The sequence below is a fragment of the Falco rusticolus genome, chromosome 3, assembly GCF_015220075.1.
Source record: "Falco rusticolus isolate bFalRus1 chromosome 3, bFalRus1.pri, whole genome shotgun sequence".
Classification (NCBI taxonomy): Eukaryota; Metazoa; Chordata; class Aves; order Falconiformes; family Falconidae; genus Falco; species Falco rusticolus.
In genome coordinates, this window is record NC_051189.1 from 69,814,018 (window position 1) to 69,841,282 (window position 27,265).

The following is a 27,265-nucleotide window of genomic DNA, read 5'->3' on the forward strand; positions in this document are numbered from 1 at the left end:
CCAGGTCTGAAAACCCCCCCTTTCACTCCAGAGTTTTTGCCTTTTCATCATCTTCCTGTTCCTTCTGCCGTTCCCTCTCGTGGTCCCACTTTGCGGGTTATTTTCCTGAAACTTTTCTGTAAAGAAAACTCCTCCGGGATCTGCACATCACCTTGCCTGGCACCCACACCGATGTGAACCGATCAACTCGAATAGGACCCCCCCGGGCGGGCAGGCAGGGTCCCCAGCTGAGACCCCTACCGACCTCAGCTCCCTGCGCACAGCCCGTGACACGGCCCCCAGAGCTCCGGCAGTGCTGCCTGACCGTTAACATATTTTGCTTTTATTTAGACAACGGTTACATAGAAGGGAAGGAGCTTGACAATTTTTTTCATCATCTCCTGGAGAAACTGGGACCAGAAGTAAGTACTGCGCCGCGTTAGTTGTGCATCAAGTCCAAGCGAAAAGGTCATTACCTGGAGAGATGACAATTTGCTGTTCCCTGGTTGCCAGCGTCCTTAGAAATCCCAGAGGTAAAGAGCTCTTCTCTTGGCAACATGGTGGCGTTTAAGCGGCTGACAACAAGCGCAATTGCCTGAGAAGTTTGGTCGGTTGGTTTCAGTCCAGCAGCTGCCAACATGGTGAGGCTGCGGTTGGCACCAGCTGAAGGGGCTGGTAGGAAGCATGGAGAGAAAGTCATTTACTGCCATTGAATAGAAACAAATAGAAAGCACTGGCACACAGTCTGGCAAGGTGAGGGGGAGGGCAATGATTTATTCAAGCAAGTGCTGATTAGTTTTGTTAATATGATGGGTTTCTTTCCAAGGTCAATTTTTTACAAATAAACTGTCATTAATTTTAAATGGTACTTAGGAAGGAGACATAGAACTGCATTGCCGCAAATGGCTGGAAGCCAAACAGGAGTCAGTCCTGTTGCTCCTAAGGTCAAGACCTGGCTCTCAAGTTTTTCTGGGTTTCTCCCCTGATTTCCATCCCTACTTCTAGCAGCGTTTCCCCTCTCTCACTCTCTGCATCTCAGTCCTACCAGCAGTTGCACTGGTTTCCTCAGCTCCAGGTCTTACGTTGCTTTTGACGGTCACCATCAATGAAAGAGAAATCCTGTCACTCAGGTCAGCTGCTCAGTAGTATGTAAAAAGTGTATTCTGATAACAGGTTTAATATTCTATTACATAGTGTGTGCCCAACTAGGAAGAGAAAAGGACTAAGCATTTTCCAATTGGAAGAAGAAGGTGTGCCAAAAACCAGAGAGGAAACAATTCCTTTAAGCAGAAAGTAATTAACAAAAATGGAAAAGGTAGCTGATAAAAGGCATAAATTTGTGAGTATCAAGTGTAAAATAGAATTAGACTTACCATCCAATTAGGATTCTTGGATCTTTGGGGCTACAATAAAAATATAGAAACTGTGAATAACTTTCCAAGCATGTTTTTGGTTAATTTGCAAGTGAATTGGGATTGAAATAATGGAAGTTTCTGCAGAAATGTCTTTCTAGGGCATGTATAGTTACATGAACAGATAGGTATGTAAAAAGACTTTAAAACAAATGTAAAAAGTTTCAACAAGAAGCAGCAAGAATCACTAGGTACACAGAAAATCTGATTTGAAGAGAAATGGAAAAGTTCAGGATGGTTTACTCAGGAATAAAAGATGAAATTGGGAGTTGCTGGTCTTGGGATATTGAAACACCAGTGCAAGGCACACTCAAATGAACGCAGCAGCAGCAAACACAAGGTGTTGGAGGAGAGGCTTAAAAGGAGGCCGCAGCGCTCCATGCTGCAGTGGTCACTGAAGCAAGGGACCTCCACGTGGGGCTTTCTAGAGTGAGTTCTAGCTGGAGATAAAACTGCAGTTTAGCCAGGGATCTCACAGGCAGCTTCCTAATGATGAGAGGTCAAGAGGAAACCACCAGCCCCACTGTAGCCCATAGCTGCCCTTGCACATCCCTCAGACAAGATTTTGGAGACAGCATCGCACCAGCTGGGTTGAAAACCCGGTGTGTTACAGCAGTTTTTGTGGTCTTGCTGACGTTGATCTGAACTGTTACACCATGCTAGGTATCAGTACACAAGAGCATGCAAAATGAGGGTGTTCTAGCAACGAACTGTTCTGCTGCAGGAAGTCAAGAACAGTTTCACTGATGGCCAAAAGTCACTGCTTAGATGACTCCAGCTTAACCTATCACCCTCCTCTAGCTTGCATCTCCTTTGCTTCTGATGTCAAGGTTTCGCCCTTAAAAGAAAAAACTTAAGAGAAATTGAAAAAAAAAAAAAAAGAACCAACACCCTCTTTCTCTATTAAAGAGAAGAAATAGGCTAATTCTGGAAGACAGCGCTCACTAACTGCTGGGGTGCTCAAACACGGTCTCCAGTGGTTTTGGTTTTCTCCCCTGGTTTTCTTGCCCATTTTGGGCAGTATTTCCACTCAAGTAGTATTACCATGAATGATAAGATGATGTGTTGCCCTGTTCCCCTTTGCCAGCAGTCTGGTTTCATTTCTCATGGCTGTGTAAGGATGAAGCAGTCTCCTACCCAGTAGGCAGCAGGCAGAGCTGCTTTGGTGGCAGAACATCCAGGGGCAGCTTTGTTCTGGGAGGGTGAGAGGAGTCCCCTGCCCTGCTCCGCTAGGTATGGGGATCACCTGTAGTGCTGGATTAAAAAAAGGTCTCTACTACCTTTGTACAATGAGTTTGCCTAACAACTTTGAGCTACTTTTCTCTTTTTCATGTGATTTATGTTGTACAGGCTTGTGGTTATAGCTACAGATCCTTTTTAAGCTGGTTTTCACCAACCTACAGAAAGAAAGTGTCTTCTGTAATACAAGCAGTGAGCTGGGACCGAGCATCTCTCTGCTTTAGTGCTCATTTTGACCTTTACTTCTTCTTCTTCTTTGGGTTCCTAACATCTCTGTTTCCTTGCACAGTAAAATGGGGAGACAGTAATACACTGGCACAACTTCCAGATGTGTTGCAAGGATTAATTAGTGACTATGTCTGAAGTGTTGTACAAGTGATAAATAATGTTATCAGCACTGGAAGTTGTCTCTGCTTGAATAGCGAATGGCTTCATAATTACATTTTTTCAGCCTGCACTCTCTAAGCTGTTATTTTTCTTAATGACCACTCTAGTCCTTCAGCTCTGTTTTTCTTCCCAGCTACCCTGCAGCATCCCCAGCTGACACTAAATGCCAGGGGATGGGAGCAGCTGGGAAAACAATGTAAAAGGGAGCTTGTCAGGAAGCTGAGAGGAACAGCTCTTCCTGATGGCTCTGAGCGAGGAAGGAAACTTGAAATACCATCCAGTGAGGGAGGCTAATTCATCTTCTTTTGTTGAACCATCAAGAATTTTTCTGGGGGGAAGGGAAAACTTTACAACAGAGGTAGACCTACGATAAACCGACCCAAATCCCAGATGCTGCTTTCTGTCTGTCCTCCTCCAACAGTGGGCGACTGCTGGAGGCATCTGGACAATGCCCTTAACAACACACTTTAACTTTGGTCTGCCCTGAAGTGATCAGGCAGTTGGACTATATATGATCATTGTAGGTCCCTTCCAACTGAAATAGTCTATCCTATCGTATCCTATCATATCCTATCGTATCCTTTCCTATCGTATCGTATCCTATCCTATCCTATCCTATTCTCTTCTATTGCATTTCTAAGAAAATGCCTTTGATTTCCAGGTGTACGTAACATATCTATAAGGCTTCAGTGATTTATGACACTGAAGTTTATATAAATTCCCCATAAGCTGGAGGGGCTTCTGCGGTTTGGTTTGTCTGGGGGGTATGAGGCAGAACTGAGGATAATTCAGCCACACACCATGCCATTATTACTCCTATGACTTCTGTCTAACCATTTGAGCCTCCAGCTTCCAACCTGCTGCCGCGTGGCTGCTGTGAGCTGCCTGTGCTCCCTTCTGCTCACTCATAAATCTCTTGATTCTACCTTATGGCCACTTTTCCATGCATTTTCTAAAGGTTTTTTATACTGAAGTGAAAACTTCGTGAAAAAGACAGTTTCTTTCAGCACTGAAGAAGTAATTTTATTGGAACAGGAACTACAGCCCTTGCCTTTCTCTCTTACAGTGCTGTACATCTTCCTTTCTGTATAGAGATAACTTATGATCTTCCTTGCTTGCTCTTTGCTAGTTTTAGTGAATCTCTATGTATATTCCCATAATAAATAGACAAGAAGAGTTTTATAGATGAATGGCTATAAATTTTGAATTTGGATTTCTGAAAGTTTCCATAAAACCAGTGACATCTGGACAGATACAGAGGGAAATGCACATTGTCATTGTGCTTGCAAAGCTTTCACGGAAAGATATCTGACTTTGCTTAAATGATATTAAAATTAGACAGAAGACTTTTGGATAAAAGTCAGTTGCCCTCACCTAACTGTGAGCATGTAAGAGACCACATGTAAAAATTTTTGAAGTGTAGATTTGATCAGGCAAGACAAGTTTTAGTTTCATTATAGCCCCCCTGCCCCCAGGCCACCTGTATAGTTATGACTGGAAGGGATTGAGTTAATCTTCAGGAGCTCACCCTGAACAGCCATAAAGGATTTGTCATTGCTTTTTACTTCCAAAGAAAATGAGCAGCCTCCAGCTACTCTTGCACTTCATTGCTGCCTTGCACAATGTATTGTCTATCCAAACGATGTGTTTAACTTAGTATGGCCAGAAATGCAGCAGCTAGTCACTCAAACAAAGTTTAATGGCCAAAATATCAGCCAGCCTCAAAGCCATCCAAAGAAAACTTCTCCTATATTTTACTACCCCAAGAGATCCAGGTTCACAGATCAGGTCTCTGGTGACCAGCAGGTCAACAGCAAGAAGACCGCTAGCAGAAAACATTCATCTTGCCTCCCCCTCCAGACTAATACAGAAATCTAAACCCTGAGTCGACCCTGATTAGATATAGGGAAGAAATTTTGTACTGCGAGTGTGATGAGACACACACACAGGCTGCCCAGAGAAGCTGTGGATGCCAGGTTGGATGGGGCTTTGAGCAACCTGATCTAGTGAAAGGTGTCCTTGTCTATGCAGGGGGTTTAGATGATCTTTAATGTCCCTTCCAACACAAACTATTCTATCATTCTGATTATTGTCAAATACAGTTATTTCTTTAGGTTTCGCTTTTGTCAGCCTTGATTAGCCTAACCAGTCCCTATTCCTGTTCCTGTGCATTAAGATGGGGCAGTGCAAGTGCCTGGCAGTATTTCTAAATGCAAACTCAACATGCCTATGGGAAAAAACAGACACATTGTGTTTTCATTGCCCAAAGGCATGTCACAAAACTTTCAGCCTAGCAGAAAGGGCAGAACAAAGAACCTGTCCAAAGCCTAACTACAAAACCCTGATGTCACAGGGAAGGCTGTAACAGCCTTTGTTGGATGCTGGTGTCTTTTAAGTGAAAAAATATTTTGCACATATGTGCTGATGAGAGCTAAAAAAAGCATCAAAACACAATGCAGGATGACAGGACAAGTGCTCATCTATTGTAGCATGCAGGATTATAGTAAATCCTAAGCAAAGCACAAGGCCAAATTCTCAAGTGATAGCACTGTAGTTAAGTAAGCAAGATTGGCCCAAAGGAGAAGTTGGCCCAGGAGCTGCAGGGTGAAATCCCACACTAATGCAGGCAATCCGATATATATCTGCATGGATGAAATGAAGTCATTCATGTGATTAATTTTTTTAATGCTAGGGGATTTAAAGAAGAAATGTTTGGCAAAGAAGTTCTTCTAAGGTCAAAGTGTATGTTACTGATGTCTCATCTGGTCTTTGCTGGCCTCCTGTGTATACTGTGTGGCTTTTGGCATGGTAGTAGTTGTTGAGTTTGTTTTCCAACTAGCCTTCTTGGCAGACATTATTTATACTCATAGATCTTGTAGGAACTTGATATCTCTGGCACAGTTTGCCCTTCTATCAAACTTGGCTGAAATGTTAAGAGAAACATGTTCAAGCCAGCATTTTCAGATAAGCCTCTTTTTTTTTTTTTTTTTTTCAAGAAACAGTCTATAGTAGTCACTAAATTTCAGTTTCTTCTTACTTTTTATGCCCTTATCAGTCTAGTGGCTTATTTCCAAAAATTACATCAAGAAGGAAAAAAAATCAATTTATGACAAGACTGTCTTGATCAGCAGGAATTAAATGAGGTGACTCCTTTCATCAAGTAGGAAGGGCTCCACAGTACTCCATGCATTCGCTTTTTACCCCCAAAACAAATAACTCATAGTTGTGTTTTCATCAAGGCAAGCTGCTGCCAAGCACATGTATCCCTTAAGGAGCAAAAATTTAATTAGACGGCATGAGGCAAAGAGTGTGACAATATCAAAGGAATGGGTTAACAAGGAAGAGAGATTATCGCCAGGTTTCCAAAGAGTCATAACCAACCACAACAAAGAAATTAAATGCGTGGAGATTAAAAAAAATTTGAGCATGCCCTTTCTGTTTTACAAACAGTATTAAAAACCAGATTACCTTTGTGATGCTAAATGCTTCTAAAGGGTTTTCACAAAAGGGAAGATGAAGGCTGGACATGGAAAGGAGGAAGCAGAAAATTCATTTTTTATGGCAACTCGAATCGTAGAAGCTTTTTTCTGCAAAACTCTGTGGAAGAGCATCCATAGTAAGAAATTTACTCCATAACCCTGAGAAATGTATGTTCAAAGCCACAGAAGTATTTGAAACTGTGTGCTTTTACGAGGACAAAAATTACGTGGTCTTCTCCTCATGGTACGTAGTAGAGTATTTCTTCCTTGACTGGACAGTGAGAACATGCAGTGCCTCTTGGGAACCACACAGCATCTGACCTGTCGAGCGACCAGGGCAACTGAAGCTTTACAACTCATATGAAGCGACCTGAAAAGGGGTTAAAGCATCTTGCTGTTCCAGGCTAGCTCCCATCATTGTTATAGTCCAATGAAGATTATATTTCATGGAAATTAGCAGAGGGTTGGAGTTTTCTTCCCTTAAATAAGTATCAGGATACCTCTGCTGCAGGACCCTTTCTGGCCAAGCACTTGCTGTCCCAGTGACTGCACCCTTTCTCAGCCCAACCCTGAGCAAAACTGGAGGCAGGTCCTAGTTCAGGTATGTTTCCCAGACTGTGGCAGGGGAATCTCTTTATTACAGTGTTCACTGATGCTAAACATGAGCATGTCTATAGCTGTTTCTGCCTTAATTAGGCAGCAAGTCAGGGGAAATTGTGCTCCTCTGTCAATTTGGGCTATTACCTCTTGATTAAAGTCTCCTCCAGAAACTCAGGAGGTGCATACAGCAGGGAAAACAAGGAATGACAAGAAAAGCCTCCCTGTACAGACAGCTACTGGGAAGGATGCAACAGCATTCACTTAAATGTTCACAAAAGGGAAATTTTATCTAGCTGCCAGCAAGTCTGCAAACTTTTAGCCCAAGCAGTGAGCACTTGAGAAAGCTTTGCAAACCTTTGAATCGAGGGAGGGATCTGCTGCTCGAGACAGGCAACACAGTCAAGACAGCATTAGCTCTGATTAAAAAAAGCTGCGTTCAGCTTTCCTGCTGCAAAGCCATTGATATGGGATATCCCTTTGGTTGGAGTCAGCTGTCTTGGCTGTGTCCCCTCCCAGCTCCTTGTGCCCCCCCCCCCAGCCTTCTCGCTGGTGGAGTGGGTGGGTAGCAGAAAAGGGCTTGGCTCTGTGTGAGCACTGCTTAGCAGTAACTAAAACATCCCTGAATTATCAACACCATTTTCAGCACAAATCCAAAACACAGCCCCACACCAGCTACCAAGAGTAAAATTAACTCTGCCCCAGCCAAAACCAGAACAAGTTGCTTTCCAGAGCAGAAAGGTGGTGTTTTGTGGGTTTTTTTATTTCTCCCCCTGTAATTCATAATGCTTGAATAAGTGAAGCGTGAGCCCAAGGCATTTGAAAGCAGAGTGTGTTTGGCTTCTAGGTTTTCCTGCTTGTTGCAATCTGTAGCTGAACAGAGTTAATAATTAAAAGGGAGGAAGGAAAAGCAAACTTCCTGGGGAAGCTGGTGGCCATAGCACTTGGTGCAGCACCTGTGTCTCCGTGTAAATGCCTTATGTCCCTGTGTGCACCTGCCTGGAGATCTTCCCTTCTTGCTTTCCTGCTCCTGGTCTTTCTCCCTCTGTCACAGGATTTGCCCCGATCTGGGAGGCAAAGAAATATTTGTAGGAACCCAAAGGCAGAGAATAAAAAATCAGTCCTCTTGACCAGTGAGCTGCCAAGGTTTTACCTTTGGCATCCTCTCAGCAACCTCATTGCAGGGTGGCCGAGGCAGCAGGGGAGCCCCTGTACCCCCAGCCTGACTGGTGGCCCTGGGCAGCCCTTCACTGCCCTGGCATCCCAGCTTGGCCCTGGCCCCTGTGCCGGGTGGGAGATGCCTGCTCACACTGCTGGCTGGTTGCTGGATCCCTGGCCGGGCCATGCCTGCAGAAACTGCCTCAAGTGTAATTTCTTACCTGTGAATAGTTTTTTGGTCCCCTTTAGGGATACCTGAATCTCATCTGTACAAACCACCAATACAACTGAAGAAAAAAAAAATTGCTTAATATATTTACATGACTGCAATTGGTTGCTATAGCTGCATGGCTTTAAAAAACTTTAATAGTCCCCATATTGTCTCTCTTTATTTCCCTGCTGACTGGCTTTGCTTGTTATTTGTCTCTGTCCATCTCCTTTCTTCTGAGCAGAGCTTGGAGTCCCAACTGGGGTTCCGCCCTCCTGAAGCCTTCCTAGGGCTCCCAAGACATTGCACCCGTAAAAATAATACCAGGGACAATGTTTGGCTAGTAAAATCCTTCCTTGGCTCCATAAATCCTGGAATATTGCTTAGACAGTACTTTTGCCCACATACTTTTCTCCGTCTGTTTCTGGAGCGTGCTCTTGTCTAGGCGTGAAGCTCCTGCTGAGCCACTCACAAGCTTCCCAGTGTCTCTGCCTTGCTGTAGCAATGCCACAGCCCTGGTCTGGAGGCAAAACCACAGTCAAACAAAATCTAAACAAGCCAGAGAACTGTACTCACTTCCTAAGCCTTCAGCAAAGGATTGGCAACTCCAGCCATCTGCCCCACTGTCCTGGCTCTGTTGCGCAGCCTGCCCAGGCTGCCCCACCACAGGCTGCAGACCTCCACAATCAGATCACAGAGTCAGCAAATAGAGCAGGAGTCTGCAGTTCATTGCCCTGGACAAGGGGAACAAATTATGCAAATTACATGCAAGGTTTTTTTCCAACCTTTTAAATGTTTTTGGAATGGAAAGGCAATCAGAGCCTACATCACCAGTAGGTTGATCTTGGAGACCAGCTCTCCTAACCTTGGTTTCTGCTCGCAAGTGGCATGGCCTAGTTGAATATTTTGTTGTTGGTTTGTTTTTTTTTTTAACCTTCTGGGATTGGTTTGGGGGTTTTTTTGGTAAATATAAAGGTCACCTTTGAAACCTAATGGTCATAAACCAAAGTGTATCATTCTCAGTGTAAAAATCTGTAATATACAAATAATTTTGCCTTGAGCACGCACCTGGGAAAGCCAGTTTGTGCAGTATCTTTTACTCTCTGGCAGTAAGGGTTGGGATTTAGTAAATCCATTACCACTTGTGTTCTATAAGTAGAATATTCATGAACAGAGAGAGATTGTCCAATTTGAAAAATCCACTGTAGTGTAACCCCTTGGACTAAAAGCTGTTTGAGCTATGTAAATATTTTAAGTATTTCAGGTATTTACTTGATGTACCCCATGATTTAAATCCGTTAAAAGGAAAAAAAAAAAAAGGAGGCAGTCCTTTTTTTATGCAGATAACAATGTTCCTGCCACACAAAGCTCAATGAAGTGGTGGTTAATAGCTGACAAGAAGTTGAGCAATAAGCTTTCTTAACAAATGACTAGTCTGAACTCCACAGCGCATTTTTCAAATATCAGCTATGATTATCGTTTCAGAAATAACTTATCCTACTGGGCACGGAGGAGGGTAATTTCAGAGTACTTTGCAAGCCTATTGAAATCAGCCACTGATAGGTTTGCCTAACTCCTGGGAGGTGTCTTAAAGTGTCAAGGTGCTGTCAGAAAGCAATTAAATAGAACAAGGGCGAGTGGTAATGCCGAGGGGAAAGAAAACTGCATGTACATGTTCAGTGGTGTGCTGCGTCCCTGATGCCCGCACCTGGGGGGCCAGCAGCGAGCACTGCCTGGGCAGTGGTGTGGGCACCCACACAGCCTGCAGGGCTTGCTGGCCACCACCACGGAGCTACAGTATCCTGCAACCATGTCCTGGGAGCTGCTCAGGGCCAACGGCAGGCCCCAGGAGGTGGACCACAACCTCAGACACATCCCTGTGAGATCACTGCTGGGTGTTTCATCCCCTGGGAGCTGCCAGCCCTCAGTGTGGAACCCCAAGGATGCGCCCCAGGGGATGCACCCCACCTGCTGTACAAAGATTCATGTGGGTGCCCCTATCCTGTCATTCCCATTGCCAGATTCCCAAACTTTTCATCATCTGTCACATCCTAGTCCTGTGTTACTCTAGGCAGTGGAGAGATGAAAGAGTTTCACTTGTTTTAAGCAGAAATCCCTCTTGGTTACCTTGACTTGGCAGGTATAAATCAAAGCCCACTAACTCTTTCTCCCATGATTTCAGCGTAGGATCCTCTGCACTGACAGTGCTATTAAAGAATTCTGTCAGTCCATAATGACTTTGTGCAGCTAAGCGCTCATGAGCTCTGAGTGCTCTGAACTAAAGTGAAGACAAATTAAATTATATCACAGATGATCGCTCATACTATCTGCCTATCCATCCACCTATAGATATTTTTTTTCTGTTATTACTAGCAGCAAATTAAGGCTTTGGGAAATACCAGTCACATCTAAACCTATGGGGAAAGGTGGTGACAAAGTGGGTGCAAAGGTAGACCTTAGCTTAACGAGCCTAAGCTGAAGAACTCTCATTCTCTTTTTGCTTACCTCATCTGTGACATCCTAGGGTGTCTCTACATCTCTGTCACTGATTGTGGCAAAGGCTCTATAGCAGTACTGCTTGAGAGCAGCTGGAAATTGCTATCGTCACTTGGCTACTGCTGAATGTGGGTACGGCCAACATTTTTGTTTTGGGGTGTTTTGGGGTTTTTTTGTTTGTTTTTTTTGTTTTGGGGTGTGAGGCCTGTTCAGTTCCCAGTGTGGTTGTTTCAAATACCCATCCAAAGCGAGAACGTGAGCTGCAGCTGCTGCGTGTGCAGCCTGGCCCTATTACTCTGCTCAGAGATGACAAACCTTACGGAAACATCTTCTTCTGCTCCATGCAACTTTTTGCAGAACAGCACAACTGCTCCTCCAGTTTGTGCTTTGCAGAATCACAGCCTTAAAGGAGCACATAAGGCAGTGAATTACCTGAGGCCTGGATGTGCTATATGCAGGGCATCACGCAGAGTGTGCACACCCGCTCTTCACTCTGCCTGGACAGGGCAACAGTGCCCTTTCCTGGGAGTGGGGTCTATATTTGCTTAGCTGCTGAACAGCCAGGCAGGCTGCACTGAGCTGTACACAGAGTAAATTTGAGAAAGTCTCTCATGGTCTTGTGTCACAGTATCAAGAAAGGGATTGTGTAACCTGATGGGCCTGCAATAGGATGGAAAACTGGGTTAAGAGACCCAGGAAGACACAGCTGTAGTCCTAAGTCCACCTGGATGTAGAGATGATAAAACCTTTGAAGGGCTTTTCCTCAGGGGTTGGGGAGAACTTAATTTATTATCTCCTGAAAAGTGCTACGAAGTCATGCCAAGAGCCAGTCTGGGTTATTGTCCTCCCTCCCTCCCCTCCCAGAGAGGGCCATCTCCCACAGGACTGGGAGAGGAGCCAGGACCTGCTCAGTGCAGATATGGAAGGTAATGTTGGACTGCATTAAATGCTTGGGCCAGATTAACTAGGTGAGCTTCCCAGCCCAGCCACAAAGCTCATCTGACCAGAAGCATTTCTGCAGGCTGGGGAAATTGTTCTTTGTGTAGCCCAGTCAGCCCCGATAGCCTAACTGTTACTGCTAAGGAAAAGAAATAATGCCTGATGAACCTAAGCATTGTATTTCACCTGTCACAGCAATGCCTATCAAAGCATATAACCTGACAAGTCCTGAAAACACACTATGCATAAATTGATTATGGGGTTGAGCAGATGCAGATGTGAATTGCTTGAAATTCTATGCTATTAACCCAGAAACACTGACAAGGCTTGATGCTCGGGCTTGAACCAGCTGACAGGCAAAAATGAGCAACAGTCTGACTCCAACACCTTTCAAGGCTGATGATCTAATGAGCTACAGAGATGTAGTTCAAGGATAAGGACACATTCCTGAAAAGCACAAATTGAAAATGAGCAGCATGGAAACCACTGTAACAGACATTCAAGCAAAACCAAACCCCAGTGGTTCCCAGCCCCAGGGAACAGCTGGCTAAAGAAGCAGGTGTCACTGAAATACTTTCGGTCTTCCAACTGAGAGCTTAGCGGCTACAAAACTATGCATAGGACTTCTTTCCAAAAATTCATCTGCGGTGGTGTGTTTGTGGTCTTTTAGTAGCATTACCCCCAGCTGTAAGGATGCAATGATCCTGGTGGTTATCTGTGAGTGAGGAGAGATTTCCTCCAGGAGACTTCCTAGTGCCCTTAGTGTGTGTGTGTTGTTTTCCCCATGGCAGAACACCATCACAGAAGAGAAAGTTCAGAGGCTGAAGGAGCAGTTCATGTCTGCCTACGATGTCACCACAGACAGACGCTTGCAAATTCAAGAGGTACGTCTCCCCAACCCCAGCTCAGGATTTCTTTTACTGAGGGACAGAGAATTAGGACAGACTTTTTATAGGGCCTGTAGCAATAGGACAAGGAGTAACGGCTTTAAGTGAAAGGAGGGTAGATTCAGAAGGTATAAGGAAGAAATCTTTTACTAACAGTGGTGAGACACTGGAACGGGTTGCCCAGAGGTGGCAGATGCATTCAAGATCAGGTGGGACAAAGCTCTGAGCAACCTGATCTAGCTGAAGACGTCCCTGCTCATTGCAGGGGGGTTGGACTGGATGACCTTTAAAGGTCACTTCCAACCCAAACCATCCCATGACTAGGGCCTACAGCTGACTTGGGAGATAAGGAAGACAGAACCTGTGTGGGGACTAGGGGAGTCATGGATCATTACATTAGCCAGATGTCTCAGTCTGGGGTTTATTTCCAGGGCAACAACATGCCAAGCTTGTATTTCCCATACTAGGTCAGCAGCCACCCAAGGGTTTTGCTTTTCTTTACTTTCATGGTTTGGGTTTGGTTTGGGTGGTTTTTTAATGTGGTTTTTTTTCCCAGCTTGCAAATATAATCTTGCCGGATGATGAGAACTTTCTGCTGCTTTTCCGACAGGAAACTCCCTTGGACAACAGTGTGGAATTCATGCGGGTCTGTATCTCCACCTTGCCTCTTCCCCTTGCATGCCAACAGCTTCTTCAATACCTACACTTCCATCCTTCATAGAACATAGCATAGGAAACACATGGGTATTGAGGAAGCAACCCACATTCTGACCTTTTCAGGTAGGGAATGTTGTATGTTATTTACACCAGCAAAGCAGAGATGTGGTAGCTAGGACTGGTCTAAGGGCACCCAGGGAGTTTATTAAACTTCACAAATGCTCTCAGCCACCTATCAGTCATGCTACCAGAGACAAAACCTTACGGGAGTACCTACCCGCTGATAAATTCAACCCTGTTGGCAGCTCTAGCCAAAGCTGCAGAGCCTCATCTGCAGCACAGCATAGACCAAGAGAGCAGACCAGGCATGTTTCAAACACCATTTTATCCTGAAGCATTAGCCTGGCAGGGATGGAGTGGAAATCTCTGTAAATTGGGCCAGCTGAGGAGCATAAGCCCATAAGGTTTCCTTAACCTTGCCCAATCCTCCCTCCAGTCTCTGCCTCTAATTAGCCCAGCACAGAATTTCATTTTTTCCCAAGGTTGCTTGCAGTTACTTTTATTTCACATCCAAACTGGGGGCTTCTGCAGATCAATGGCCAGTTGTGTATGGCCTTGACTTTTACTCAGGGCAATAAAAGAAGCTGCATGTACAAATTAGGTAAGAAATGCAGAGTGGTTTCTTAGTCTTTTCTTCCTTTTTTAGACAGTGTTTGCATTAAAAACGTGATAGCAGCATGTCACATGTACAGCACCCAAGTGAGAGTAAATGGTATTGTGGGGAAAGTTTATTTTATTTCATCTACAATTAATAAAATACTAGATAATGCAACAGCTTGCTTATTATGGAAGTCCTGATATGAATCTTTAAAATCTATCACCCAAGCAGGTGATTAACTGCAATATTCATGTTGTCATATCAATCTATCCCCCTTCAGATCTGGCGCAGTTACGATGCTGATAGCAGTGGATTTATTTCAGCTGGCGAGCTCAAAGTAAGTTATTCTAACAAGTCTCTTTGGGCTTGGTATGCAGCTCGCTGGTGTCAATGAGAGCCTTTCCATAGGCTTTACCAACTTGCTGCTTTTTTGTGGGGTTGACAAATGGCATTTCTAGGTTGTTCACGGTGAGTTTAAGGACCGAGGACCCTCCATCCTTCTGACACGCCTGCAGGGATCCTGCCAGGAGGGAGGATGCCCTGTTGTTGCCCTTGCTGTCACGCTTCCTCCTTGCCTCGTCCCATGACCCCACTTATCTTGGTGACCCCCAACGACCCAAGGAGCCCCCTGAGTGCTGCATCACCTTGGCTTTGCACATGTACCTCTCCCATCTAAACAGAGCCAGTGCCATTGTGTTTTGTTACTGGGATTTCCTCACAACCCCTTCCTGAGCATGCAGATTTTCTGAACACTGATTTGTTTTTTTAAAGCTCAGGTTATTGAGGCAGAAGCCTGTTCAGAAGCCATAACTCAAACACTTTGAGCCAGCCAGGCACAGAAGCCCATCCCTGGGCTGCAGACCCTGCACTGACGTCTCAATGTGCGGCTCCAGCCTGTGCCCCAATGAGACAGAGGATGCTTAAGTGTTTTGCTGAATGGCAAATATTTTGATTTGAGATCTAGCAAATACTGCAGGACTTATGTTATCTTTTGCTTATTTTGTGAGTTAATTATGAGTCGTTCCAGTATGCCTGTTTTGGGGAAATTTGGTTATTTTCTAATTTATTTGAAAAAATATTTTTCAACAACAAAAAAAAAGTGAACTTTATGTGACATTGAATACACTAGTACTAATCAGGAATGTGAAATTAGATTAATGTAACCCTACTGAATTTGGATTGAATTTCATACTGTTATTTCTTGAATTTACTCTAAAGAGTAAAATTTGTCTCTTTCCTTACTACAGGATTTCCTGCGAGATCTCTTTTTGCAGCATAACAAGATGGTTGCTGAAGAAAAGCTGGAAGAATATACTGATACCATGGTAAGAAAAGATAGTGTTGATACTGTTTAGATTATAGCACTACCTAAAAACCACCTTAAGGGTCAATGTCTATAGGGCTATAAATGCCCTCTTCAGAGGTGTATCTTCTCCAAGAGATTCTTGTAGAAGGTTAGCACACGCTAGTGCTGTTTCTTTGCACTGCACTGGCCATCAGCTGTGAACAGCATTTCACATATTTTTGCTTTGAGTTGAACTGTTTCCTATGAGAAAACAGTTCAACTTTATGCCAAAGCAAGCTGAGCTCTAAATCCCTTTAAAAAATAGGTGCAGTGCATCCTTCTTCAGGGTACATTCAGACTCAGCCAGATCTCCAGCTCCTTCCCTCCCTCCCTCCTAGCGAATCTTTTTGCTCCCAAGACACGCAGGTATCCATCTCGTCTGCTCTGCAAAGCCCAGCAAACCTTGCTGGCTCCCTGCTGCTTCCCTGAAAGACTGGGAGACTGAAAGCTTCAATTCTTCTCCTGCTTTATCACAATATAGTTTTTATACTGCAATCAGCAACATAATGTTTGGTGTACGTTTAGTATCAGTCACCTGGATTTCAGAGCAACTTATTATATCTAGCCATCTAAAAACAAGAAAAAAAAAAGAAGTTAATTTCTGATGCAATTTGCAAGGGTATCATTTGAGTTCCACTAGCAGACACCTACCATTGCAATTTTCTAAATGATTTTCAGATGGAACTGCCTTGATTCTTGGCACATCTGTGTTCATACCTAAAAACCAGCTTGGTATGCAGGCAAACAAGGAACTGCCCGCGTATTTTGCAATGCCATGTTATGTATGCATGATGCATCGATGCCTAGAAATGTAATACTTTGTGAAAAACTGTACCATTACAGAAGAGTGTGGGTTTTGGTTGTTTTTTTCCCATAGTTATAGGACAGTGAAGGGAGAGGAATGAAAGCTGCAGAAATTATTTTTCAGCTAGCAGAGTCTGAAAACAATAAAACCCCAGAAGCTACAGCTAGGACAAACCCCTTTCTGGTAGCATTTGCAGGTAGCAAATATCTTTTATGCTGCTCCATTAAGGTTTCCATCCCCAGTGGCTAATCTCTGATCAGGTGCTGGGGAATAGGTGACCTGAAGCTTGTAGACATTGGCCAGTTCATTTCCTCCAATTCCTTTCCCTTTCCCATAATTTCCCAAGAAAGATCTGCAATTTCCACAGCCCCAACACAGCTAGATATCCATGCAGCCTGGGGCTGATGGCCAGGAGGTCTGGTTTCTATTCCCATGTTTTTTTATAGATTGGCTTTGTATCTTTGGAGAGGCAGTTTAGTCTCTAGGTTACAGGATAAGATTTGATCTGGGAAAAGGGATGCTTTGTATATCTGGGGAAATCAATGATCAGAAATGCAAATCTGGCTTATGAGGACAAAAGTTTGCAAAGCTGCAGTACCAAAAAAATCAGGAATATTAATCGTTATTAGAAAATGAGGATACAGCAGATTTTTTTTTTCCTTGTGATTCTTTGCTATCTGAAACAAGACCAAGGATGTTTATCAGTGCACCTGATCCTAAGAGCTAAGGCAGGGTGTGAAATTACAGTGCACGTATTCTTACTGTAGTAAAACAGAGGATATGAATTCTGTACATTACGGCAAAGTATCCACATGGACAGCATCTCTACAGTAGCACATATGCTGCACGAAGTGATTGTGTGGGAACTTATCTGAAGCAGGAGAGCAAAACTGCAAGGAGGGAAGAAAGATTCAGTCTTATATGTGCAGTGCTTGGAAAAAAGTAGAAGTGACTCAAGGAGCCAAGAGCGAAGGTATGGTGTCAAGGCCCAGGACAACGATAGTTCTTTGCTTTCTCTCTCTGCTTTCCACGTGGAGTGGGAGCTGCTGAAGTGCAGAGTCCTGATGGGACTCTGCCACCATCACCACTGTCTGGGAAAACAGGGGGACAGTGGCCCTTACGTTTCATTCCTAAGGCTTTCACAGACTCTGTTGTATCTTTAGCAACCAGCAGCTCCAATTCCTTTACCGCAGATTGGAAATACTTATGTTTCTCTCCCCTATTACTTTGCTCCTGCCCTTTCATCTGTTTAGGACACAAAGCCTTCAGGGCAAGGACTTCTTTCTGCTGCATACAGCTACAGGGTCTCTCACAGTGGCCCATCTATCCAATTCAGAACTTTCAAGTGCCACTTTAATAACATTCAGTTGAAATAAGCTGTGTCCCAAGGAGCTGTAGACCCATCTGTCTTCACAGGAATTTACAGATCTGTGCCCTTTTTTCTGTACATCCATGGCCAGCTGCACACATCTTAAGCAGCTACTGATACGCTGAGTGGACCCTAGAGCCTTCTGGAGAGAGGGATAAAGGGGGAAAGACAGAAACTGTCATTTTAAAGAAGCTAGCCTAGAAATGAGAAAAAAAAAAAAAAAGGTAATTTATGATTCTGTGCTTGGTATTTGCAGCTTTAGCTTGTGAGAGGTGTAAACAGATACTATATCAACAAGGCCATGCTAAATACTTGCCACTTACTTATGCTGCTGTGAATGATCTTACATCACATTTAAAAAAAGCTGGGAAGAGGGAGAAAGTATTTCTTTTGGAAGATATTGGTTGTCTCCAGAAAGGAACATCACTTTATCAGGTTTCTTAAGAGGCTCTTCTGTTTCCTTGTGACCTTGATGTCCTCTCTTCAGAGAACACCGATATAGATTGGGGATTTGATGAACAAGGAACAAACCCCTGGAAAGAAAATAGTGAATGCATTGGCATTGCACAAGCCCCTGCTAACTCAAATCTTAAAGAGCACTAAAGCCACTGGAGAAAGCCACGAAAGAAGAACATTTGAATTCTCAAGACTCTTCATGGGGGAATTAAAGTAGCAACGCTGTGCTGAGGAAGTCCCTTTTCAGGCACAGTTCTTGTTAGTTTTCATGACTAGGCATATATATGTTTGTATTAATAGTCATTAGGTGTGTATTAATACTTATTCACGTGCACCCACTTGCATGACAAGATACATACTCATGTGCAGTTCTGAATCCTTGAAACCCTAGGCTGGTCACCTTCCCATGGGCTGTTGGCAGGCAGCAGGTGCTCAGAGGCCGAAGCAAAGTCTTGTATTGCTCTGAGCCTCTCTGGCCATGAGAAGGTGCCCGGGGGTCCTGCAGTGCGTGCTCCAGCAGTCAGGGCGAGCATAGCTAAAAGAGGTTTTTAAGAGCATGGTGACAATATTCTACCTTCCTGGAGTTACACAAGCTGGAGAAATGAAAATTTGCTCCCTTGCTGCTTTGTGATGAGAAGGAGGTTGTGGAAGATGACAGTAGTACTAACAACCTTTCCCAATCCCTCCCCACACCCCCCAGAGTCAAGCTGTTACTAGGCTTCTGGGTCCTGGTGAAGTTTCAACCCATGAATACCCAGCTCTCATGTGCATTTGACAGCATTTTGTCATGAGTGACAGCTTCCATAGCTGTGCATGCACACAGCTGCGTACCTAAGCAGAATATTGTAAATGCGGGAATATGAACTAGATTTAAGTATTAAATATATAGATATAATAAATTAAGTATTCATCCTTTTTTCTTCCCTAAGAACAAATTCTCACTCAGCTTTTGTGTCTTGGCATATGTTACCGCCTTGTTCGTAGAAACACTGATAGTTCCTAGCTTCCCAGACAGTAGCAAGTACTTCTGGTTTGTAGTCCCAATGTCTACAAGCCACATGCACAGTACGCCTCATTACTGGGGCAACCTTCAGCAAATTAAGTTACACATACTGCTGCAACAGCACACACGCAACACTGACATTCACTTTTTGCATTGCCTTATGTTGATAATGTCAGACTGAGTGTAAAAAAGTCCTTTAATCTAAGCATTATTATATTTTAGCAAAATGTAAAGGATAAATTCCCCAAGTCAGCATGTTATCTTTGCCCACCACAAGCTAAAATCCCAGAGGGGCAATAATGGAAGTGCAGCGACTAATAATTCAACAAGCATTGGTCCTGAACTACAGCATCTGAAAGTCTGTAGATGGAGATGGCTGAAGATTAAATCTTAACCCCAGAGAAGTCAATATAGAAATTGTCCAGGCTGCAACGATGCCAGGGTTTTGCTGTGCTTACCTGCAAAGGTTCTCCTGGGGACCGAGCTGCATGCCCTGAGCACAGGAACCTGCTGCTGACTAGCTGAGGGCTCCTCATCTTCTTAGAAACAGCTTGACTTCTCCCTGAAGATGGTCTGTCTCCATGAGTATGAGTATGTACCTCTACTGTACATTGCCGGGATTTCTGGTCCTTTTGTGGCTGCTATCTGTCCCCTGTGTGAGGACAATGGTCAGGGCTCAGTGTGGTCACTTTGGCTGTGAAAGCCTGTCTGTCTGTGCTCAGTGCCAATGCCAGTGTACTTACATAGGGAAGTAAAAGTCAGAGTACAGAAAATCCAAGTGATTTAACCCCCTAACGCCTTACTGGCCAGGCTACCTTGTCTGTGTTAATGAAGTCTTTTAAGACCACCAAAGAAATGGTGTAATAATGGAAAGACAAATGTTTATTGTATTGAAAAAAGTCTAAACAGAGTTCATTATGTGTTTTAACACACTGAGAAAACTTCCCAAAGCTCTAGAAATACAGTAAGAGTGGAATATAGCCTAAAAGACTGGTTGCCTAAAGGAGCATCCCTTCTCCTGGTAGTGGTCCATGCTGGCCTCCCTCCCAGGTGGCTCTGTAAGGATGCCGTGACGCCCAAGAGACTGCAGTGATGCACTGGCACTACAACCATCACATCTCCTAACCTCAGCCACCACGATGGCAACCCCCTCCATCCCCAGAGAGCTCCCTCCCGGCTTTGAGTGGGTGTAATTCCTCTTGTTGCTTTGCTGTGTGTAAAAAGAGAGGACCCACACAGCTGATGAGCACAATGGAGGGAAATCTGCCTCCTGTGTCCCTTCTAGACTTAATCCCATTGGTGCTGTCACCTCCAGTTTTGCACCACACTTGCTATGGCATAAACCAGGGGAAGCAGAAAATCCCATTTAAGCTCAAACCCATTTAAGATGAAAACCAACAGAACTCAGGAGCCTGCAGGCTTTTGAAAACCCTAGCTGATAGGAACCAAAACACTCAGAAATCCTGCCCTAAACAACTTGTCTGGATTACACAGGCTATCTGGCCAGGCAGAGCACTGATCTTTTGTCCTGAGGGCAACCTGCTGGCCACTGGGCCCTCCTACCACTCTGCAAAAGCCTTTGTGCCCCCATCCTTCCTTAAGGAAAGAAGCCAATAGGCAGTCCTGCAGCTAGGGCACGTGCCTGTCTTCATATACATATACCCTCAATAACTTTTGTACTCGCTGGCCAATTACGGTTACAAGCAACAGTTACAGCTGTTAGGTATAGATACCCCCAATGTATATATTTGTGAGAGCAGGGGGTTAGGCATGAGCCGACTCTTTCCTTGTTCTGCCTGAGGGATAAAATGCTTTAGTATACACACAGACCCAGAATCAGAGAAGGTTTAAAAGCAGGCTTTAGTGAGTCCACTGATCACAGAACTATTTATTTTAGTTGTTTACTTCTTTTATTATCTCTGTCATGGAAAATAATTCAGATTTGTAGCATTATATTGCTCTCCAAAGTACACGTGTGTGTGTGTGTGTGTGTCATATTGTGGTGTTTCAGTGACCTTCTTTACAACACCAGACTGGGAAAGCAGAACTATTTCCTTTGCTGAATTCAAAGCCAATAGCAGTTTTGATTTTTCACTTAGAAACCCAAGAGGTAACAACTCTTATTTTGCAAACCCAGCTCTTACTTGTGCTCTGCCTCGGAGTCCATGGACTACGTTCAAACAAACAGAACTAAGACTTCCCTAGTGCATTGCCATTAAAATGTCAGTGAATTAATTTGTGCAAACACTTTAAAACACAGGGCAGCTTGACAGTAAAATAAATGCATCATTTTATAAAGCATACTGCTAGATGAAACAAAGCTTTTAGTAAAACGAAGTGCTATTTAAGCATGCCAGACCTTGTCCTTGACCACATTAAGATGTTTCATAGCAGCCTGGCAACATAAATATACCTTTCAAGAGTATAAACTGAAAATCCATCAAGTTCAATATATCAAGATGGTGTGTAAAGGCAAAAGTTTAAATTAGAAACAATGTCATAATAATTTCAAATATCTGCTTCTCCCATAATGTATGCTTCATCACGTGGAGTGGGTACCCTCTGTCATTCTTTGTGTCCTTACATACAAAATTAGCAGATCAGATCAAAAGCTCATATGCTTGAAAATTGAAAGTTTAATTAGAAAACATTTCCCCAGGCTTTTCCTAAGTAATGCAGCCCAAGACTGCCAGGTAGTGGGTATGCATGAGCTCCAGCTGTCCAGATAACAGGATTAGGTCTATCTTATTAGCTGTGGTATCTGAACTAATTCAGTGAACACTAGTCCATCTTCCCTACATGTTTTCCATCTTTCATGTGGAAGCCACTGGACAAGAATTAGCTTGGCCTAGCTCTTCCAGCCAGATTTTTATTTTCTCTCTGTTAACTGATACGAACAATCACAATTTTGCATATATTTGAAAATTGTATTCAGGATACTTCTTGCAGAAAAAGGCCAAACAATTTGAAACTTTCTTGGTACTGCAAAAGCAGAGCTGAGTGAAGGAGGTCAGAGAGGGGAGCTGGTTAGCTATAAGAAGACATGGTCAGCTCCTGAAGGTTTAACATTAAGCTTGAAGATAGGGTGCAAACAAAGCAAATTGTCTGGAAATGTTGCTTTTCATTAAGTGTTCCACTAAGGAAAGTATTGTCTCCACAGTTAAGTGTGTTTTAATGGACTCTGCACTACTGCTGGAATATTGTAAAGGGTTCAGAAATGGATAGATTTGAAAACCACTGGCTCAGGAAATCGGGAAGGAAGCAGAAAGATGTTTACCTCTAAACTCCACCTCTAATCTAGCCTGTTTCATTAAGGGAGCACAAATCTGTTCAGCCTCCAGGGGTTTTGTGACTCCTGAAACCAAGAAAACTTGCTGCACCCACAAAGTACAGCAGATGCAGGGCAGGCAGGACACCCAAAGTCCCAAGACAGGAACAGCTGTGCCAGGGTGCTTATTTATTTATTCTGTGGAAGAGCTATTTATTTATTCGTGAAGAAGAAATGAGTGCCTTCAGCTGGAGCTGGCCTGCCCCAGGCAGCAGAGTCCCTGAGAGCTTCACCCCGTGCTTCCCACCAAATACTGTCCCCCACCACCACACCAGACACGCCGCTTTGTGGTAGCTTCCTACAGACCCTGTGGGTAACTAATGCTCCTTGGTGGCCTAAACAGAGGGAATTAGAGCAACATTTTCAAAAGAGCTTAAGTTACTGTAGAGCCTAGGGACTGTGATATTCCCGCCACCCAATGCCGGTACTTTCTCAAACTGGCTAAATAGGGGTTGTTTCCATAAGCTTCCTTTATGGAGTATTTTTCAGAGTAATAGTGTAAGGTGGATGTTGCAAAGCCACCTGTGGTGGAGAGTCAGCAAAACTGAACTAGTAGGGTTATCTTCCTCTCCTTACACAGCAAACAGAACCAGCTTAGGCACTGGCATCCCATTTGGAGAGAGGCTTTTAAAATCTTGCCTGGGATGATTTATTTCTAGAAGGAACATTAACCATTTTCTATTGCCTGCAGAATAACTCCCTTGTCAGCCAAAGACTGAAAGCTCAGGTTGGCATCTCTGATGTCAGTGGGAGGCTGTCATTGCAAAGGCATGACTCCCCTCGGTGGCACCAGTAAAGGCAGCTTCTGTCCCATCCCTTCCTCCAGCCTTGCCTCGTAGTGGCCCCAGCAGAGACCAGAGGAGAGGCTGGTACTGCAGTGGGATAACCGATGGGGCAGAAGGCAGGATGGAAAAAGTTAGACAAGCTGAAAAGGCACAACTTGGACTGATGCAGCCTGAGATAAGTCCTCAGGATGGCTCAGCAGCTTTATTCCTATCTCCATTTCTAGAGTGAAGGAAGATTTAGAAGTCTTTCTTCTGTCATTTAGTAGCTCTGCACGAAACACATGTTGGGCCAGTGAAATGGGAAAGTGGCCTTCTGTGTGCCACTGAACATCCACATAGCTCTCAGGATGTCATTTTCCCAAAGATATCAATATGGACCTTCAATCATTCATAGGAGTTTTATACTGTCTTTCAGTGGGAGGGAAAGTGAGCCCCCATCCAAACTTCAGTAGTGTAAAACACTCGGAGTAATTAATGGAATAAAACCCTCTTGCAGAATCTTAATCTAAACCTGGTGCAATAAATGGTTACCATGAACTCACTGTCCTCAGCACAGCTCCCTGCCCTTGAGCAAGGGGCACGGAGGAGGCAGCATGGACAGAATAGGCAAGGTCTCCCTGAGAATGCAGCTCTCCAGATACTACCTCTCCTCATGCCAGTGTCAGGCTCTGCCCTGGTTTCACTGCTAGGAAGTGCTCAAGATCTGCTGCTGGCTCCCATGTGTTCAGGCTCCGTCAGAGCAGGTGGTCCTCTCTGTCTAAGCCTCCTGAGAAGGGGACTGCTATGGGCCTTCTCCAGCAGGTGTGTGATTGCACCAGAGATTTGTAGTAGCCTGGTTACTTATAACTACTAAATAAGCAAATGTGATTTATGAAGGTAAGATTAACGCATATTCCCTTCCTGACTATCTGACAAAAAATGTCAATCTGTCTTACTAAAATACTCATCTTCACCCACCCACCCCCCTACAATATGGAATATGTTTTTTCTAGAACTTTGAGCCATGAGTTACTGAGGTTTGTAACCCATTAAACATCTCCCCCTCTTTCCCTGTAACAGACGCTTTTTTTTGTGCCTTGCAGAGAAACACAGTAGCAAATACAATAAATAAATAAATAAATAATTTCTGGTGGTGACTCATCAAAAAGATCATGTTAAGGAAAAGGTAATGTTAAGGAAAGGATAAGTTTTGTATTCACACAGGTTAACTTCTAGACATTTGCAGCCTGAACCTCCTTCCCAGTCTTGGCACTTTCAGACAGCAGGCTTTGAGCTGAGCTTTAGTGGCATAAAACCCTGACCTGAGTGCCTATCTGAAGGTGACATTTGCACCTCAGCTGCTCGGTAGCCACAGCAACAGTCAAAGATAAGGATGGAGTCAGGATGGAAGCATTCATGAGTTCCCCCTCTTTTTTCCAGCATTTTTTTCAGGGGCCATAGCAAGGCCAGTTTTAGTTTCTTAAGGTGTTTGCTGTAGCTCTGTCTTTATCTCTGTGTAAGGTAGGAAGGGAGAAGTGCCAGGTTTGGTTGCTTGGGCTGTGGCTGTCAGGAAGCAGGAAGGCTTTGCTATCCTCTTGTGCCACACTTGCACTTGGTGCTAGCAGAGGACACCATGCCACCTGGGGCTTGGGCAAGCACTCCAAGCAAGCAAGCAGAGGTAAAGGCACTGGGCAGACCAAAATGTGTATTGTTTCGTATGTATGTTTTCCTCGGGGGGCCTATCCATTTTATCTCTGTCTTCTTGATTTTTAGATGAAAATCTTTGACAAAAACAAAGATGGACGGCTGGACCTGAATGACCTGGCAAGGTAGGCTCTAGTAGTATCAGTGGGCTTTTTCAGCTCACGATGGCAGATCCAGGCAGGGTGATGATCTCCCTCTGGGGACATGCATTTGAATCCTACCTCCTGTCACATTAAATCAGGTACTCTGATGGAGGCATCCCAGGTCTCAGATGCATGGTCCCCATCCCAATAGTCCGAGACCCTAGAGCTGGTGACAGTGAGCAATATCAGGACCTGTTTGTGCATCACCAACACACCTGGCATGATCCATGCTACCTCTGTGATGCTCCTCATGAGGCGGTGAAGCGGCCAGTGGCACTGTTTCTCGAAAAGAAGAATGGTGATCCCCTTCAGCAGCATCACAGATGTACCTTTATTTCACATCATTGTGCACAGCAGGGATCACAAAGAATTTTTGCTGCTAGTTTGAGGAATAAGAGTGCTACTACAAAGGAGTTTGCCAATGGCAGTAAGGAAGGATTTGGAAAGACAAGGTGAAGACACTTGTGATTGAAGCTGGGGACTCAGTCATGGGCCTCTGTCTCTTTTCTGTCCTTGATACCTCAGAGGCTTTTGTATGATTTTCGCTGCATGTGAATAGAGAGTGTGCCTCTGTCTGTAACTGTGTGTGCAATGGCTGGACGGGACTTTAAACGTGCAGGTACAGTCTTAAAATACCAGTTGGGGGGTTGAGAGGAGAGAGGTGCAGGTTCGCCACTGTTACTTTCTGCTTGGGATCACAACAAATGCCACAATGCAGGAAAAATACCTGCAGTGCATGTAGCAGTCCTCTTTGACCACTGAATATATGAAGAGAAACAGAGGCAGAATGGAGAATATCTAAAGGGGGTTGCTGTTGCATTTTCCTCTTAAATACAGTTCCAACTGAGGTTCCCCCCTGGTCTAAGCACATTTCTCACACACCAAACCTCTCCGTGAGCAGACACAGCTCAGCATACCCAGTGTCACAGGTTTTTAAACCTGGGGGTTAGCAGAGCAGCTGGATGACAAAAGGTTTTATCAGTGCTGTGGGGGGCTTTGGGAGGGGAAAGGAGAGGAATTTACCCAGTCCCAATGCATACCCAGTATGAGTTTGTCCTTCACTTTTACAGCCACCAATTCTCCCTCCAAAAGAGAGCGATAAATTACTCTTTCCTTTCACGCAGCACAGCGATCCAGTCACGAGGAATGATTGTCTGGTGGTTCTTGCTTCAGAGGCTGACAACCTCCATTGCGCTGGACCACCAGAAATACTCTGGGAGAAGCAATGGCACTAAGGAACACGTCTGCAGAGAGCCAAAGGGCACCTGCCGTTCCCCATCAGACAGGGAGGAGGGCATGTGCTCCTGTAACAGCCCTCCATAAATAACCCACAGGCAATTTTTTTTTATGAAGGCCTATAATCTAAAATCCCTTCGCTTTATGAACCAGAAGAGTTCAGAATAGTTTGTGTGCAGGTGATAAAGCAGAAATATAGTAATTTAAATCTCTCCATTCAGGATTCTGGCACTTCAGGAAAATTTCCTTCTTCAATTTAAAATGGATGTAAGTACTGCTATTTTTTGATGCGTCAATTCCACCTCTCTCAACTAAGATACCATGGGCCCAAACATGAGTTGTTTGGGGTTTTTTTAATTTTTCATTTGCTTTCCCTCTCTGCAGGCTTGCAGCACAGAAGAAAGGAGGAGAGATTTTGAGAAGATCTTTGCACACTACGATGTTGTGAGTCCCAGAGGCTGTTCCCTTGCAGTCTTTAGCATATGCTGCTCAGACTTCTTCCTCCTGCCGGGTGCTGTGGCAGTCACTCAGGAGCTGCAGCTGTGCCCAAGCCCATGGGCCAGAGGGGCTCAGGCATCAGGCTGGGGGTTGAGGTGGGGAGAGAGGGGAGCAATGCTCAGAGATCTCGCAGTGAGGGAGCCAGTTTGACTTTCTCCATTGCCACAGCCAGTGCTGCTGCATTAGCAGCATCTTCCTGCAGGAGACGCGAGGGATGTAAAGGAGATGGTGGCTTTAGCTCTCACAGTTCCTGGCAGTTCGGAACATGCATCACTGCCACCTTGAAAAATAAACCCTCTTCCAGTACTGAACCAAGGGCTATTTAGGGAGTCTGGACCAGGACAGATATGACCACCTAACTGCCTGTTGGAAATCAGCAATTCAGTTCCACTTCTGACAGTCACAGCGCTCCCTCAGGGTGGTGACCAGCAAGCCTCACAAACTGGTGGGAGGTGTTGCTCCCATTTGAGCATGAGATCATGGTATGGGGAAAAGGAAGGGATCTTAGATATTTGATA

General features: G+C 44.4%; 1 protein-coding gene across 1 annotated transcript in view; it reads left to right on the forward strand.

Moving 5' to 3' along the window:
- The window catches only part of CARMIL1 (capping protein regulator and myosin 1 linker 1), a 238,573-nt gene that overhangs the window by 209,014 nt on the left and 2,294 nt on the right, over positions 1–27,265 (forward strand). Inside the window, exons 37-44 of the mRNA XM_037379588.1 lie at positions 331–401; positions 12,686–12,778; positions 13,338–13,427; positions 14,377–14,433; positions 15,344–15,421; positions 24,940–24,995; positions 26,471–26,516; positions 26,634–26,693. Of these exons, the coding sequence (XP_037235485.1) occupies positions 331–401; positions 12,686–12,778; positions 13,338–13,427; positions 14,377–14,433; positions 15,344–15,421; positions 24,940–24,995; positions 26,471–26,516; positions 26,634–26,693 (551 nt within the window). The remainder of the gene's footprint in view (positions 1–330; positions 402–12,685; positions 12,779–13,337; positions 13,428–14,376; positions 14,434–15,343; positions 15,422–24,939; positions 24,996–26,470; positions 26,517–26,633; positions 26,694–27,265) is intronic.